The sequence below is a fragment of the Notolabrus celidotus genome, chromosome 7, assembly GCF_009762535.1.
Source record: "Notolabrus celidotus isolate fNotCel1 chromosome 7, fNotCel1.pri, whole genome shotgun sequence".
NCBI classification, from domain to species: domain Eukaryota; kingdom Metazoa; phylum Chordata; class Actinopteri; order Labriformes; family Labridae; genus Notolabrus; species Notolabrus celidotus.
The window spans coordinates 21,924,956-21,938,944 of NC_048278.1; the positions used below are offsets into that span (position 1 = coordinate 21,924,956).

Below are 13,989 nucleotides of genomic sequence, written 5' to 3' on the forward strand. Positions count from 1 at the left end.
ATGCAGGCCCAGCTGTTGCCGTGTATTATCTCACCGATTGACCCTGATGCTTTATGTTAAATAGAAGACAAAGATTATCACAGGCTAATCCTACCTAGCAATAGAACAAAAGGTAACCACAAAATACACTTTGAAGACAATAGTATTAATACATACGATGAGAATTTGCGACAGTGTTTTCACTGTAATAAATATTCACGTGCCTACAATGCCCCCATTCCCTATGCAGTTTCACCTCCCTCAGCAGCCACCACTGCTCTACCTACAGCACCATATGGAGGTAAGAATAATGACTCATAAGTCATTATTATTATCAATTCAGTGTTGCTTAAGTACAGTGCTTGTAAATGATGCTGTGGGTGTACAGAGATATGGGTTGCCTGGAGATTTAGCCCAAGTGATAAATGTAATTATAGATCCCTTTGGACCTATGTCTGCTTTGCTTCTGTTATTATTTTTGACATTTGCTTGGAAGGTAACTGTAAGCTTGCCTTACTTTGACAGCAAAATATCCAGGTAAAATGAAAATCCATCATTTTGATGTATTAGTGAAATATACACTTTGTGCCCTTTCTAAATAATCACCTGCTTGTAGGTTAAACAAATGCTTAGATTATGTCATTGGATTCAGCAAAGTATAAGATTTATAGAAATTTGTAATTCATATATTTTCTTTTAATTGTCAATTAATTGAGTGCAGGAACATCAAAGTTATTCAAATACGCAGCATGTGTGATTCCTACAGCATTTATACTAAATTTAAAGCAGCATTGTTACATGTATAACGTTATATTGTTGCCATTATCTTGTCACTGACACGGCTATAGTTGACATGGCTCATGTTTCATAGTTTTTATTTTTTTGTCATTTGATTCGAAGCAGCTATGATGCAGTTATTAAAACACTTAAGTTATGTAGTTTCTTGAATGTTGGAAAACCATAGACTGTTTAAAGCATGGACATAGTCTATTTGACATCAGCAACTGGTTTCTGGAGAGACATTTTGAATCACAACAATGACCGGTGCCATGTTGGGAATGCTGACTCGTACTAGCTTTTGTAAAGTTTTAGAAACAGGCTAAGAGGCGGAGCTGAGGTGGACTGTTAGCCTCCTGCAAACAGCTTTAATGCACCTAACTGTCCACCAATTCAAACTGCATGCTATTTATAATTGTCACCCATTATATTATGGGTGTATTTTCAAAATGGAAAAACAAAGAAATCACCCCTCATACAGTGTGTAAAAATTAATATGTAATTTATATTCTCCAAACTACTTTTCCGAACCAGGTTTTGAAAATGTTTAATTTAGCTATAACATTATTTATTTTAACATTGGGCTCTGAACTGCAGTGTTTTCGCTTTTTCATTTTGCTACACCAGAGATTGCGGCTTCAGAGAAACGTGCAGGCTTTATTGTTTCAGATATTCTGATATTGACCCCTGTGCAGTAATATTGTGTTTATAGCCATGTTAAGGTTATATGGTCTTAAGGTTAAGGTTTGTTATTCAATTCACTGCAGTAATACAGTATTTACAGGAACATGTAGATAATGTAGTTGTTGGTATGTTGTTTTAGAATCTACAGTAATACTGCATTCATAGGAGAAATGACGTTATGTAGTTCCAAGAATTGTGTCATTGAAGTCAGCAGGATAACATCACATGCAGCAGCACTATTTAAAGGGAGGAAGAGAAGGGACTTTACATTGAGACAGAAAATGTTGTGTCAGAGGTTTTGAATTCACATATAATGATGATAGTGATTATAATATTGATCCTGAAAACCCACCTGTTATAAAAGAAGCAGTGGAAAGCCACCCACTCATTGTCATTAGTCATCACCAGCTCCTCACAGTCTGCTGCAGTGCATGCTGCCACCCATGATTTAGCTCTCAGCCCAGTTATGAGGGGGTGTTAAGCATTTATTATGCAGCACAGTCCTAGTCCCAATGAGATGGCAGAATGCTGCCCGATCGATACCCCTCAAAGGAAGCCTGGTTAATTTATTTTTTAAGTATTTGTTTGCATCTTGAAGGCCCCACAAACCCCTCCCCTTACTGCAGAATGTGATGCAAGCTATTTCCCAAATTTCTGCAGATTGATGTTTTGTCATTGAGTCACAAATTTAATGCTGCACAGGCAAAGATACTGCAAGTTCAGGTACACTAGCACAAACAAGGTTTATCCCATGTCGAACAAAACCAATGTTCTCTCAGTCGGAGTCCAAAGACTGTGACAGTATAAACTAGTTTAAAGAGATTGCTGATTAAAACTGAAGCTAACTGTGTTTATTTGGATCCCAGCTAGCAGCTACCTGTCACTTTGAGCCTGCAGGGTTCCTCTATTGTTAGTTTATGACCTTTAGCTCTGACCCACGTCTCATGTACAGAATGCTCCAACTCATGGACACCACATCCCCCCTGAATTTCTTCATTTCATTGTCATGACCTTTTACTTTCTGTGTCAGTAACTCTGCTTCATATCCATCTTCCTCCTGAGACTTTTCATTTTAGAGTTGCCATCATAACAATGCAATCCAAGACATCATATGATTTTCAAGGTCTGTTGTGCTGCTTTCTAACCACACACGTGCACTGACTCGACTGCATGTCCACCCACGCAGCACATGCTTAGCTTTAAAAACACAAGCTGCAAAACAGAAGAGTCAGAGCTATTAGTATGTGTGTTGTACATAAAACCCCTGTAACGTATATCCTCTAGCTGACTAACAGCTGCAGCTCTGCAATTGCAGAACAAATGTCATGCTTCCCCGCACATGTACTCATAAAAGAAGCAGGATATCACACTTCAGTGATCAGTGTTAGACAGTAACCAAATCACCCTGCAATACTCTAATCATTTTGTAAATCAATTATCATTTGACATATGCATAATAACACATATCCCCGTTTATCAGTTCATCTTGAAAATGTGAAGGACACATGGATACATTTGTTATCACTCAATCATTTTGGTTACCACTCATCTGTATTGATTTCTACTGAGCATCATAAATCAGCTGGTTTATAATGGATGCTGTCTGAGAGCTCATAAGATCCCTAAGGGAAATATCACCCCCGGCCTAGGTCAAACAGAGATTTGATCTTTTGTCAGTTAGATGAATTGATGTTTTTCTCTATATTTACTGTGTTTTATGGGCGCAGAGAGAGAGAGATAGAGCGGGAGAGAGGGTGAAGGTGAGAAGAGTAGAGATAAGTCTAAAGTACTTTAATGTCAGCCCTCAGGACTCAGAGCTTTTAAAATATTCAGAGCCATTCTCTATCACCTTTTGCCCTGGTTGCTTGTTCAAGAAAAGAGTGAAATTAAATCAATAGCGGTGCCAGTACTTGCCTCCATGCCAGGCATCATCCAATATTTATACAAATGAAGCTTAACAACCTCAAATTTACCCAGCAGTTGCAAGTTTAAGGGGCTGTGAAGGGCTGGAAGGGGGAGTAGAAAACTCCAGACAGGATGTGAAAATAAGAGAGTAAAATAAATCTGTGTCCCCATCATGATACCCTGCTGTATATTCTGCAGTCATTTGCATTTACATGATACAGCAAGTTATGATTAACAGCTATGTTGAGGTTTAAAGTGGGACGCCCTTGATACCATAAATAAGAAATGGATCATAAATCCCACATGGCATCTTTAAGCCATTATCACTCCCCAAAATGTGCCCTGTAACAAATAACCACAAAGTTTAGTGCTTGGCAACTTAAGCACTACATGCAGACTATTTCTCTTGTCGTTTACCAGACTTTATCTTCCTGTCATTTGCCCAAAAAATATGAAAGTATAATGCAGCTTCATTGCTCAGACCGCAGTTCTGTTTTTCAGCTAACATGGACCACTTCCTCAAACACTGGTTTGTTGCTAATGACTGGCACAGACTGGCAGGTCAGGTTTAGTTGAAAACTCATCATTCAGTGTTAATTGGCATGGATTTATGTGAAGACAAACTCTCCGAAGACAATTGTGAATAGAAAATAAAATACAGACACATGTCACACTAAAAAGTGGTAGACAAATTACAAGTTAAAGTTTGTTATTGAATTTGAAGAATGTTGTTACACTTATTGTGACTATAACTACAGAATTGACAGGTATTGGATGTTAATCACTATTTGTCTTAATTTTCGAATAAATAAGAATAATATTATACTTTAGTGAACATAGATGCAAACACTGCATATCTGTCTTATTAATACTGCTGATTTAAGGGTGGTGGGATTTAACTGAGCAAAATGTTATGATCTGTGGCAGGAAAAGCAGGTCATTAATTTAATATATAGACACCTTGACTCACTTTGTCAGTGCTGTCCCTTAAGAATTTGATAAACTTGTGATTAAAATAATTAACAGGAAAATACTTTTTTTTTTCAATCTGTGCCATAATCTAACAAAATACTCTACAGATATGCCCATTCAACCAGCGTCTTCCCTTTTTTCAGCTGTATGTAATAATACATTTATTTATAAGAATGAATTTTTAATAAGAAACATGAGATGTTTAATTTTAGAACCACTGATAATGAGCCTTGGTCAAACAAAATAAACCCTCATACCCAGAAAAACATGTTTTTCCAACACATCAATGGACCCAACATAGAGGGACTTATCAGCTACTCTCAGGTTAATACAACATTGATTAGTCCGAAAATAACTTTTCACTCTTTTGGGAACTAATTATGTAACGATTGTCAGTGAATCCTTTAAACATTTTTATTCCTGCTGACTTACAAGTTGTAAACATTATTTTAATTCAACGCAAAATAACACAAAAGTTGATGAAAATTGATGCATTTTCCATAAAAGCTGCTGCAAGTTCAGATTTCAGATATTTCTGATTCCCCTGCTGTGGAAATTTTGCAGATAATGGTGCACAATAGGAAAAAATGCAGCCACAGTATGAGAATATGCACACTAGAGAGCAGTCTGTTACCTCTTTCTGCAGTCGTTTTGATGCTCCATCTCCCTTACTGCCCCCTCCCCAAACACACACGCACATACACACAACATACTGTTCATGTCAGAAGACCCATGAAACACAACATCTGTCAGTGCACTAATTTACACAATGAACACCAGAGGAAGAAGGATATATATACACCTCAGAATGGCCTTGTATTCAACAAACAATATTACATCACATGAAAACACAGTGGAGGATATCGTATGTGCAAATTTTCCTTTAAGCTGCTGGGTAATTTCTTCAATGATTCGGATACAATTTTAAATGGTATTTTTATTGAAGTATGCATTGTTCCAATGTCTGTCTTTAGTGTGCTTCGTTCAGTGAAAGGAGGCTTGGCTCCTCTGTGAAAGCCAAAGAGTGAGAGGCAATGAGAGGCATAGCTTTAGATCTTTGACACTCTGCTTTCTTTACTTGGATGGTACACAAATACTGATATAGTAGTATGAAAATATGCTAACCAATGACAAAGTAATAGATTATTTGAATCTATTCTGGTATAAGCAATGGCAAGGGGGAAATAAACTACACTGATAATAGCCAACACAGTGAATGATAAAACAACAAATATGAAAGATAAAACAGGGAACAGATCTAAAATTCAGACTATGAGTTTTACACCAAAGATGAGATGCAGATATCCCTCTGCCCCTTTAATTTTTTGTATTTCATTTGTATTTTTTGGTTTGATACACTGCAGAGGCATGGCTCTCCAGTCCATGGATAGACTGCGTCTATCATCATTCACCCTTTCTGACAGCTTCTCACGTACAAATGAGTTTACTGTGAATAGCAATTCATTTATTTAAACATTTTTTGTAGTTTACAAAAGAAATAGATTATCTTGTATCATTTTTTTCTCCACACTTGCACTTCTTCTTTGAACATATTTTACACAGACTAATATTTTTACATTTTAATCCAACTTAAACATATTTTTTTAATATTTTAAATGCTTGTCAAATATTGTGTGTACCATAATACAAATGGTTATTTTTTTTCCTTTTTCTTCTTTTGTGTGTCCCCAGTTTGTTTTAAACAATAATTAAATGTCCTGAAGTAGAAAGACACATTAAAGCTCAAATATCCACCCTTGAGAGAAAAGCCTCAGTGCCCACAATGTATTCCTCTCTGTGTTTTTGTAGAACATCAACAGGTCCGAGAGTCAGGTGCCCATTATGCCCCGTGGCCTCAAAGCAGCAGCAGTAGATAGCAATAGCAGTAAATCCACCGCGAAATAGTCTGCTGCATAAAGCACACTCCTTCCACATCACAGTGAGACGCTGTGTAAAAAGAGTCCAAAAGATCCCTTTATTCCGTCTGTCCAATCCCCAGTGTATCCAAAAAAGGGATTTACTGTATATCCAGATAATCACAGGTAAAGATGTACTCACAAAGCAGGATCACACTTCACATTCCCGAGAAGGTTGCTGTTGGCAAGTGCAAGAGCCATATTCATTGATGATCACCAGTGCTCCCTCAATGTGGTTAGGCTTATAGTCAACATAGTACTCCGGCGTAGAAATTGTAGCCATCTGCTGCATGCTTTGCTTTTGCTTCTGCTTGCGGCGCTGACTGCTGAAGCACTGCCTCAGTTGTCTTATTCCGGCTGGAAAGCATTTCCATGCCACATACAGCATGAGCACTATGATGAGAAAGGAAAAGATGAGCGCCATGGTGCCAGTCACCACCTTGTGGATCTGCATGGTGCTCTCCAGGTCATCATGGCCCACTGTGACAGTGAAGGAACTGGTGACCACTTCACTACCCTCACCCTCGTAAGGGTTTGAAGTAAATGGGCCCAGGAAAACAGATCCACCCTGGGCCAGGTCCCTTGTCGAGGCGTACAGGCCTGCTGTAGTTACCTCCATTGTGGGATCCTCACATAGCTGGAAAGCATAGACAGCATCCAACACATCCTCACCCTGTGCGGTGTCGGGGCTTGAACACAGCAGGGAATTGTCACGCTGGCCTCGGAAGGCACTCAGCCAAGAGGCCAAGGCACACACGTTGCGACTGCACTCCCAGTCATTCCCTGCCAGGGTAATGCTGTCCAGAGATGACCACGAATCCAGGATGCGCTGGTCCACAGAGGTCAATCGATTGGAGTCCAACATCAGCACCTTAAGGTTGGGTGAACTCTCAAAAACATGTGGCTCAATGTATTCGATTTCATTGGCTGATAGGTCAATCTTCTCTAAGAAATGCCATGTCCAGTCCAGGGTATTGACAACAATAGTGGCTCGATTGTTGTGCATGTATAGAGTACGTAAAGAGATGAGTCGAGGGAAGTGGGCTAGGTTGACTTTCACTAGCTCGTTGTGCTCAAGATGCAACTCAGTCAACTTGAATAGGCCAGCGAAGGAGTTTCTTGCCAGGCTCTGCAGTTGGTTGTAACCCAAGTCCAGAAACTGCATGCTCCGGCTGTCTTGAAAAATCCGCACTGGCACAAATTTGAGAGCATTGTAGCGCAAATGTAAATTGGTGAGCTTTCTAAGGCCGTGGAACAGGTCAGGCTCGAGTGACTGCAGCCTGTTGTATGAGAGGTCCAGGATGCGCAGGTTAGGGAGGGGCCTAAAGGTACCATTTGGCAGACTCTCAATCCTGTTGCTGCTGAGGTCTAACTCCTTGACCCGTCTTAGCCTGTCAAATGCACCCTCCTCTACAATGTCAATGTTGTTGTGATCTAGGTAGAGCCAGGTGAGCTGTGACAGACCAGCCAGTTGGCCTTCACGCAGCTCGGTCAAGTTGTTCTCTCTCATGGACAGGCCCATGGCGCTGCTCAGATTGTGGGGAATGTCTGTGAGGTTGAGCCCCTCGCAGTACAGCAGCTTGCTGTCGCAGCGGCACAGCCTTGGACAAACACCCTCCACCAAGGGAACCGTTCTCCAAAAAATGCCCAATAAACAGAGTATCAACCCAGGGGGCTTCTTCAGTGGCCACTTTAAGTACAGTCCAATTAGAAGGAAATCCATTAGCATAAATATCCAGGGATGCCACTGAGAAAATGTCCATTGAACCACTCTGGATATTGTTTTTCTAGCTCTCACACCATATTTATCACATCATATTTATAAGATTTATCACTACACTTAATTCTGTTTTGGATCTAGCTGCAGGCAGTAATTATATTTCTGTTACTATGGAAGCCTTTGTCGAAAATGAAAGGAAAAGGAGCAAGTCTCTTTGCTTGTGTTAGATATGAAGCACTGGGTGGAGAGCAGAGAGGATGAAAAAAAAATTGTCCTCATTGATCGATCTTATTTGAAAAGGTTCCTACTCACCCCTATCCAAAAGCTGACAATCTCCATTCAGCGTCTCGCTTTGTGCCCCAACACTAATTATGTGCGAATCTAAAAAAGACCCCACTGTGGTACAAATTCGCCCCCCCCCTCCCTTCTCCCTTTTCAGTGGACACCAGATCCTTGGCAGGCTTACAATGTCTTAGTTCTCCTCAAGTGAAAGAGCCAGAAAGAGAAGGAATCCAAGTAGCTTTCAGCGAGATGGTAGGAAGTGCAAGTTCCCCTGTCTGCATGCATGAGCTCTGTCTCTTTTGCTCCTCCGCAGTCCTCTGCTGCAATGATCAGAGGGGAGAGGAGACAACCAGAGAAAGAAAAAAAAAAAGACCAGGGCAAAATCTTTTAAATATCTGGCTTGCTCTTTTCTCCACCCCTTCCTTCTTAAGTTTCAGCAGATCTGTCAACACATATTATCGTCCATCTCTGGAAGCAATCACTGACTTGTAGGGTTTAAATCCATTCAAGCGGGTAATCACAATTTTCAGTGACGGAGGCACAGAGAAAAAAATGATTTAAAGAGGTGAACCCTGTTCACTGTTTTCTTGTGTAACAGTATTCCTTGTCATCTGAATGGCTCATCTCGGTTAAGAAGCCGCTTACATCCCCTGGGGCTTGCAGTTTCGTTCACTCCTGTGCTCTCCGGGTGTTTTCTCAGCCAGCTGGAAGAGGCTGCTGAAGGCTGGTGCTGGTAGGCAGGCAGGCAGGCAGGCAGGGGCGGTAAATGTGGGAAGCAAAGGAGCGCGCAATCCCTTGCAGCAGAGCAGTACACTGACAACGCATGCAGAAGCACCTTCTGTTCACTGAGTGTCGTAAGCCACTCACAATTCAGAGTGCTCGCTCTCTCTCCCTCGCTCCCTTGCTCTCTTTCCCTTGATCGCTCACTCACTTTTTCATGCCGCTCTCCCCTCCTCTTCCTCTCTCTCTCTCTCTCTCTCTCTCTCTCTCTCTCTCTCTCTCTCTCTCCCTTCCTCGCTTTTCTCTTGCTGTGTTTTTCTCTCTGCCTGAGACATTTACATATTCAGAATGGGCTGGGCTTAAACCAGCTTTAATGAAGCCCCCCCCCCCCCCCCCCCTCTCTCTCTCTCACACACACCACTTCTCTCTCACTCTCCCCCTCCTTTACTGACTGTAATGAATTGGAACGTATAATGTCTTCCTCCTTTGACGTTGCTGTGAGAAAGCAGTTTTCTGATTTTAGAGTGACAAAATAACATTTATCCAACAGGACTAAATCCAAAAAGCAGTCCTGCATTAGATCAACACCAAAGCAGAGACCCACATTTGAGCATATTGACAACTCAAGGGTCAGTTTTCAAAACAATAAAAGAAGACACATATTGTGATAAGAACTCGCCACCTTTTCTTTCAAGATCATCTAATAAACAACATACACAATAATGATTATTTTCAATAATGTTGTTACAATTTAATGTACTCATTTGTGTCAAATGGGTTTAAACGTGGCAGTGCATAGTGCATGAATCTATGCTGATAACCTCTGTATATTATCACCGAAGAAGAAAAGCCAACATTATAGTGAGTCAAGACAAGAGTATGACATCCTCCATCTGATCAAACTGTCCTGTAACCAGGCCTTCTTTTGTCATTGTCAATTATGGTTAGGCTCCGCAGCCTGAATACAGATGTAATTGCTTGCCACATAATATTAGCATAAAGCTATAACATAAATATTCCTCTGTGAAGGTCCCCTCTCGCCTTGTCTTGCACTTCGCTGGAATCACTCCTGGCCTTGTCATCATTCTCCCATTAATTTTCGAAGACAATGAACTGTGACAGTGCCTTACATTCCTCATCAGCCATGTCTCTAACCATCTGACCTTTCCCTTATGGAGTTCATTGAATAGCCACTGATAGATGCCATAACTTGCCATTTTTATTCTATGTTTTTCAAGGATTTTAGAAAAAAACAATAAATAGGCTTTTTTTTTATGCTAGAAAAGTGGATAAAGCAGGAAACTGAGCGTTGGGAATGACATGCACGGAGCGACTCAACCACTGGGACAAACCAGCACCCCCTTTTTTTTTTCCTTCTCGAGGATATACAGACATTACAACAGGAAGTATCTTTTTCAATTGCCAGCATTGCAAACATTATTTCCATTCCTTATCTTTTCAGAGGACTTGCAGCTGGTTGTTTTGTCTTCTTCAGAGGCTAAAGTTAACATATTCTGACAGCTGTAATCTGGGTTACTGCTGCCAGGGATCCCCATCTAGTTCTACTAACCAGATCTTACAAAAGTGACGATGCATTTTATTTAAGGAGCACATTTAAAGTTACAAGTATTTATTGCTATAAGTTAGATAAGATATATTGATGCGCCATTCTCATTGTATCAGAACTGGGGTCCAATAAAAACATAGAGTCTATGTCATGTTGCAATCGTGACCACCATTATCATCGTCTGTCTGTTTATGTTTTTTCATGTTTTGATGTGCCAGTCAATTACATTAATGTTGTTGTTGTTTTGGCACCATTAGTGTGGCATTAGCGTTAGCTGAAGAGTAGCCAGTTTGCTGAGACGGGGCTTTCCATGTGTTCTGTTTGTTTGTTTTTTTGATTGTCTCTATCAACCAAGTGTTTTGTTTTCTCCATAAATGGATGTAAGGGTGAATCAAAACAAGCTCTCAATCAGGGGTCTGAGCTTTTGAGTGCAGGGAGCAGGGTGGTAGATTAAGACAATCATCAAAAAAGAAGACTTCAACCAGTGGCATTATCACTCACTGCAACAGCATTACAAGCTTCTCTGACTGCTAAAACCATAGAAAGATTAGTGTTATTAGTGTAATGTGTAATTTAAACCATGGGCTTGTTAAACTTACTTATTTAAGGCTTGGATTTGATATACTTTTGTTGTTAAATGCATTCTAATCACTGAACATATGCATTGATGTATTTTTGTTTTTTATATGCAAATAATGCAGAGCAGGCTCACCTGTGTCAAAGTATCGCCCAAGGATTTTGTGCAGCACATCAGCAGATAATTCCATAGGTGATGACTGGACAGAAAAGATAAAACAAATGCTGTTCATCTTTGATAACGCATTAGCCTGGTATTAATGAGACATGGTGTACAAAACAATGCCAAAAAGGCATAGCATCTTTCTGACTATTTGAGAGATGATGTCCAAAAGATCACTTTGAAGGCTGCTAACCAAATTTAATGAAACTTCTGGACTCAACAAATAAGGCCTAGATGTGTTCTAGGTAGTTGAAGTCTCTTTTGAGTACAATAATTGTACAAAAAAATGATCGTTTTGAAGTTTGTTTTTACCCTGTCTGGCACATGACTACTCAACTGTGAATAATCTATCCAACAGCAGGGGCTTCAGACTAGTGACATAAAGTTCTTAACACATTTGCCACTCTGAAAGAACAGACATCTTCAGCTGTTGTTTTTGCTTAAGTCCAACGTCTGGATCAAATGTGTATTTTCACAGATCTTGAGCCACAGTTTTTCCCTCACAGCTCTCTGACCTTCATTTTTATCAAGTGTACTCAATTGTAGTTAATATCCAACAAAATTATTCTCCCGTTCTCAGATCTTCCAAAAAAAACAAATGGTGCCCACTTTGTTTTAATGCAGTTAGCAGATTTGACATGAATCTAACCCAGATCTCATGTTTTAATTGAATCGCATTAAATGAGAAGTTTTTGACAGTGACAGAGATATATTGAGCGTTAAAGAGAAGAAGAAAAAAAAGTCGTCCTTCACATGATCTGGATATTTTGAAATTGGAATCATCTCTGCTTCGCCTTTGCTATATTCCCTCTTAGCTGTAATGGATGACTACACCATCAGCTAATGACTTGGTGCACTATAATGACTTGACACAGCGAACAGGAGATGAGAGTATCCACACCATCAGTTTTAAGACTTTAAGAGCTTTGGCTCTCTGCTTTGGAGTTAAGGTCAGCACAAGTGTGAGTGAAAGTGAGTGCCTGTGTATGTGTGGGCGAAACACACGTCTTCTCACACTTTCATGAACCACAGCCATACAAACAGATACAGCTATATAACAGATTGATGGTTGGTTAAGATATGGATATGGATTATTTTAATGGCTAACCTTTAAATAACCTACTTTTTTCTTGTGGAACAACATATATGTGTCTAGTTTAGTGGTTATGTATCTTTATTTACATCAAACAATAAACCAGGAGGAGGACAGATTTATTCAGGATCTTTGTCACCTTCAGCAGAAAGCTTTGGCTTTGAGAAATCGAGAAGAAAAATCACATAATTGACATATATTCTGATTACCTGCTTGAATTTTTGGACGGAAGAGTATTTCACACCTTTGCAAATTTGCAAAAATAAAGTCTGAAAAGCTTAAGTGTTGAAGTCATTATACAGAATATATTTTTCCTTCTTTTTTGGATATTAAAAAGAAATGACATTGAGGTCTAGTAGAGTCAATTAAAATAACTGCTCTTTGCTCAAACTGCATTGACTACATTGTGATCTCTCACTGACTTCTTAACTGACAATTGCATTACTTGTTTTTTGCAAAAAAAAAATGACATTTTGTACACCCAAAACCTACCGCCAAAAACAAGCCACCATGGGTCAGGTATTTAGAATGTGATACTATTGATCTTTAACTTCTGCTAAACACTATATTCTCCTTTTAAATTTATATTTTTGCTTGCTTGTGTGGAAAAAGATTCTAAATTAAAATTGATTTTCCAGACTCTAAAGCGCAATTGTGACATTCATATTTGTATCATTTGATAGTCTTGGCAAGTTTTTCTATGAGTAAATGGTTGGAAGTTGTGGTGAATTGGCGGCAAACTAAATTGATTTGAAGCATCAAAAACGACTCCAAATTATCAGCATCTATTATTACAGGCCCATTATTTGAATCATTTATTGAATCAGAGAACATCCAACTGTGGGAGTCCAACAAAACAAGGCAGATGATGACTAATTGGTCTGCTGCAGAGATAATGTTGATGGACAGCTGAGGAAGCACTGTGGTGGGGGTCTGTGCAGACACTTACACCATAGAGTGGATGTCAGCGGTGTGATGAGGGAACAGCAAGAGATGATTCTTGCATCCGTGGCTTATTGAGACCTCCAACAGATGGACGTTTCTCTCAGTATGAAATTGCCACAGAAAGAAATAACACTGATCTTCTCCATATTGGTCCGGGTGAATTAGTTATTCTGTGTCTTTTTGTACTCTACATTACATTATCCCATGATATAATCAGCAACTGTGGATGAACTGAGGAACAGCACATATGTAATCAAAGAAAAGTCAAGATGGCTGCGGGCGTTTCCTATTATTACCAGCACAATCTTATCTTAGATGGATGTTTATGGTTAATCAAAACTTTCAAGACGGTAACCCAGTGGGCCTTTCTGAGTTACATTTTGGGTTTCCTATGATTTAAGAGGAGCTTTTATATGTGGCAAAGGAACAGAGCAGGAGGAACAAACCATCATAATTTCCCTTAAGGCATGTAATGGGGGAGAACATGGCTTTCACTGTGGGTTACAACTCATTGAAGCATGATTTTGTGATGCAAAGTTTGCTTCACTAACCACTGTTTAAAAAGACAAATCAATACATCATCTTCCTTCTGATTTGCCCTTTTTTTTTTTTTGTCTCCAGAGGTCCGTGGGTGTATAGATAAATGTATGGGAAGAGGATTCATAGATCAAGATGGTCTAATCCTTTTTC

At 39.6% G+C, this 13,989-nt stretch overlaps 2 protein-coding genes across 2 annotated transcripts in view; one reads left to right on the forward strand and one right to left on the reverse strand.

Annotated features, from left to right (window-relative positions):
- The window catches only part of ctnna2 (catenin (cadherin-associated protein), alpha 2), a 422,437-nt gene that overhangs the window by 290,246 nt on the left and 118,202 nt on the right, over window positions 1–13,989 (forward strand).
- On the reverse strand, window positions 4,493–9,094 carry lrrtm1 (leucine rich repeat transmembrane neuronal 1). Its single transcript, XM_034687998.1, has one exon. It carries the CDS (start codon window positions 7,960–7,962, stop codon window positions 6,385–6,387), a length of 1,578 nt encoding a protein of 525 aa, XP_034543889.1. The 5' UTR covers window positions 7,963–9,094; the 3' UTR covers window positions 4,493–6,384.

Coding starts and splice junctions, on each gene's coding strand:
- lrrtm1 (XM_034687998.1), bottom strand. CDS start 7,962: ATGCTAATGGATTTCCTTCTAATTGGACTGTACTTAAAGTGGCCACTG.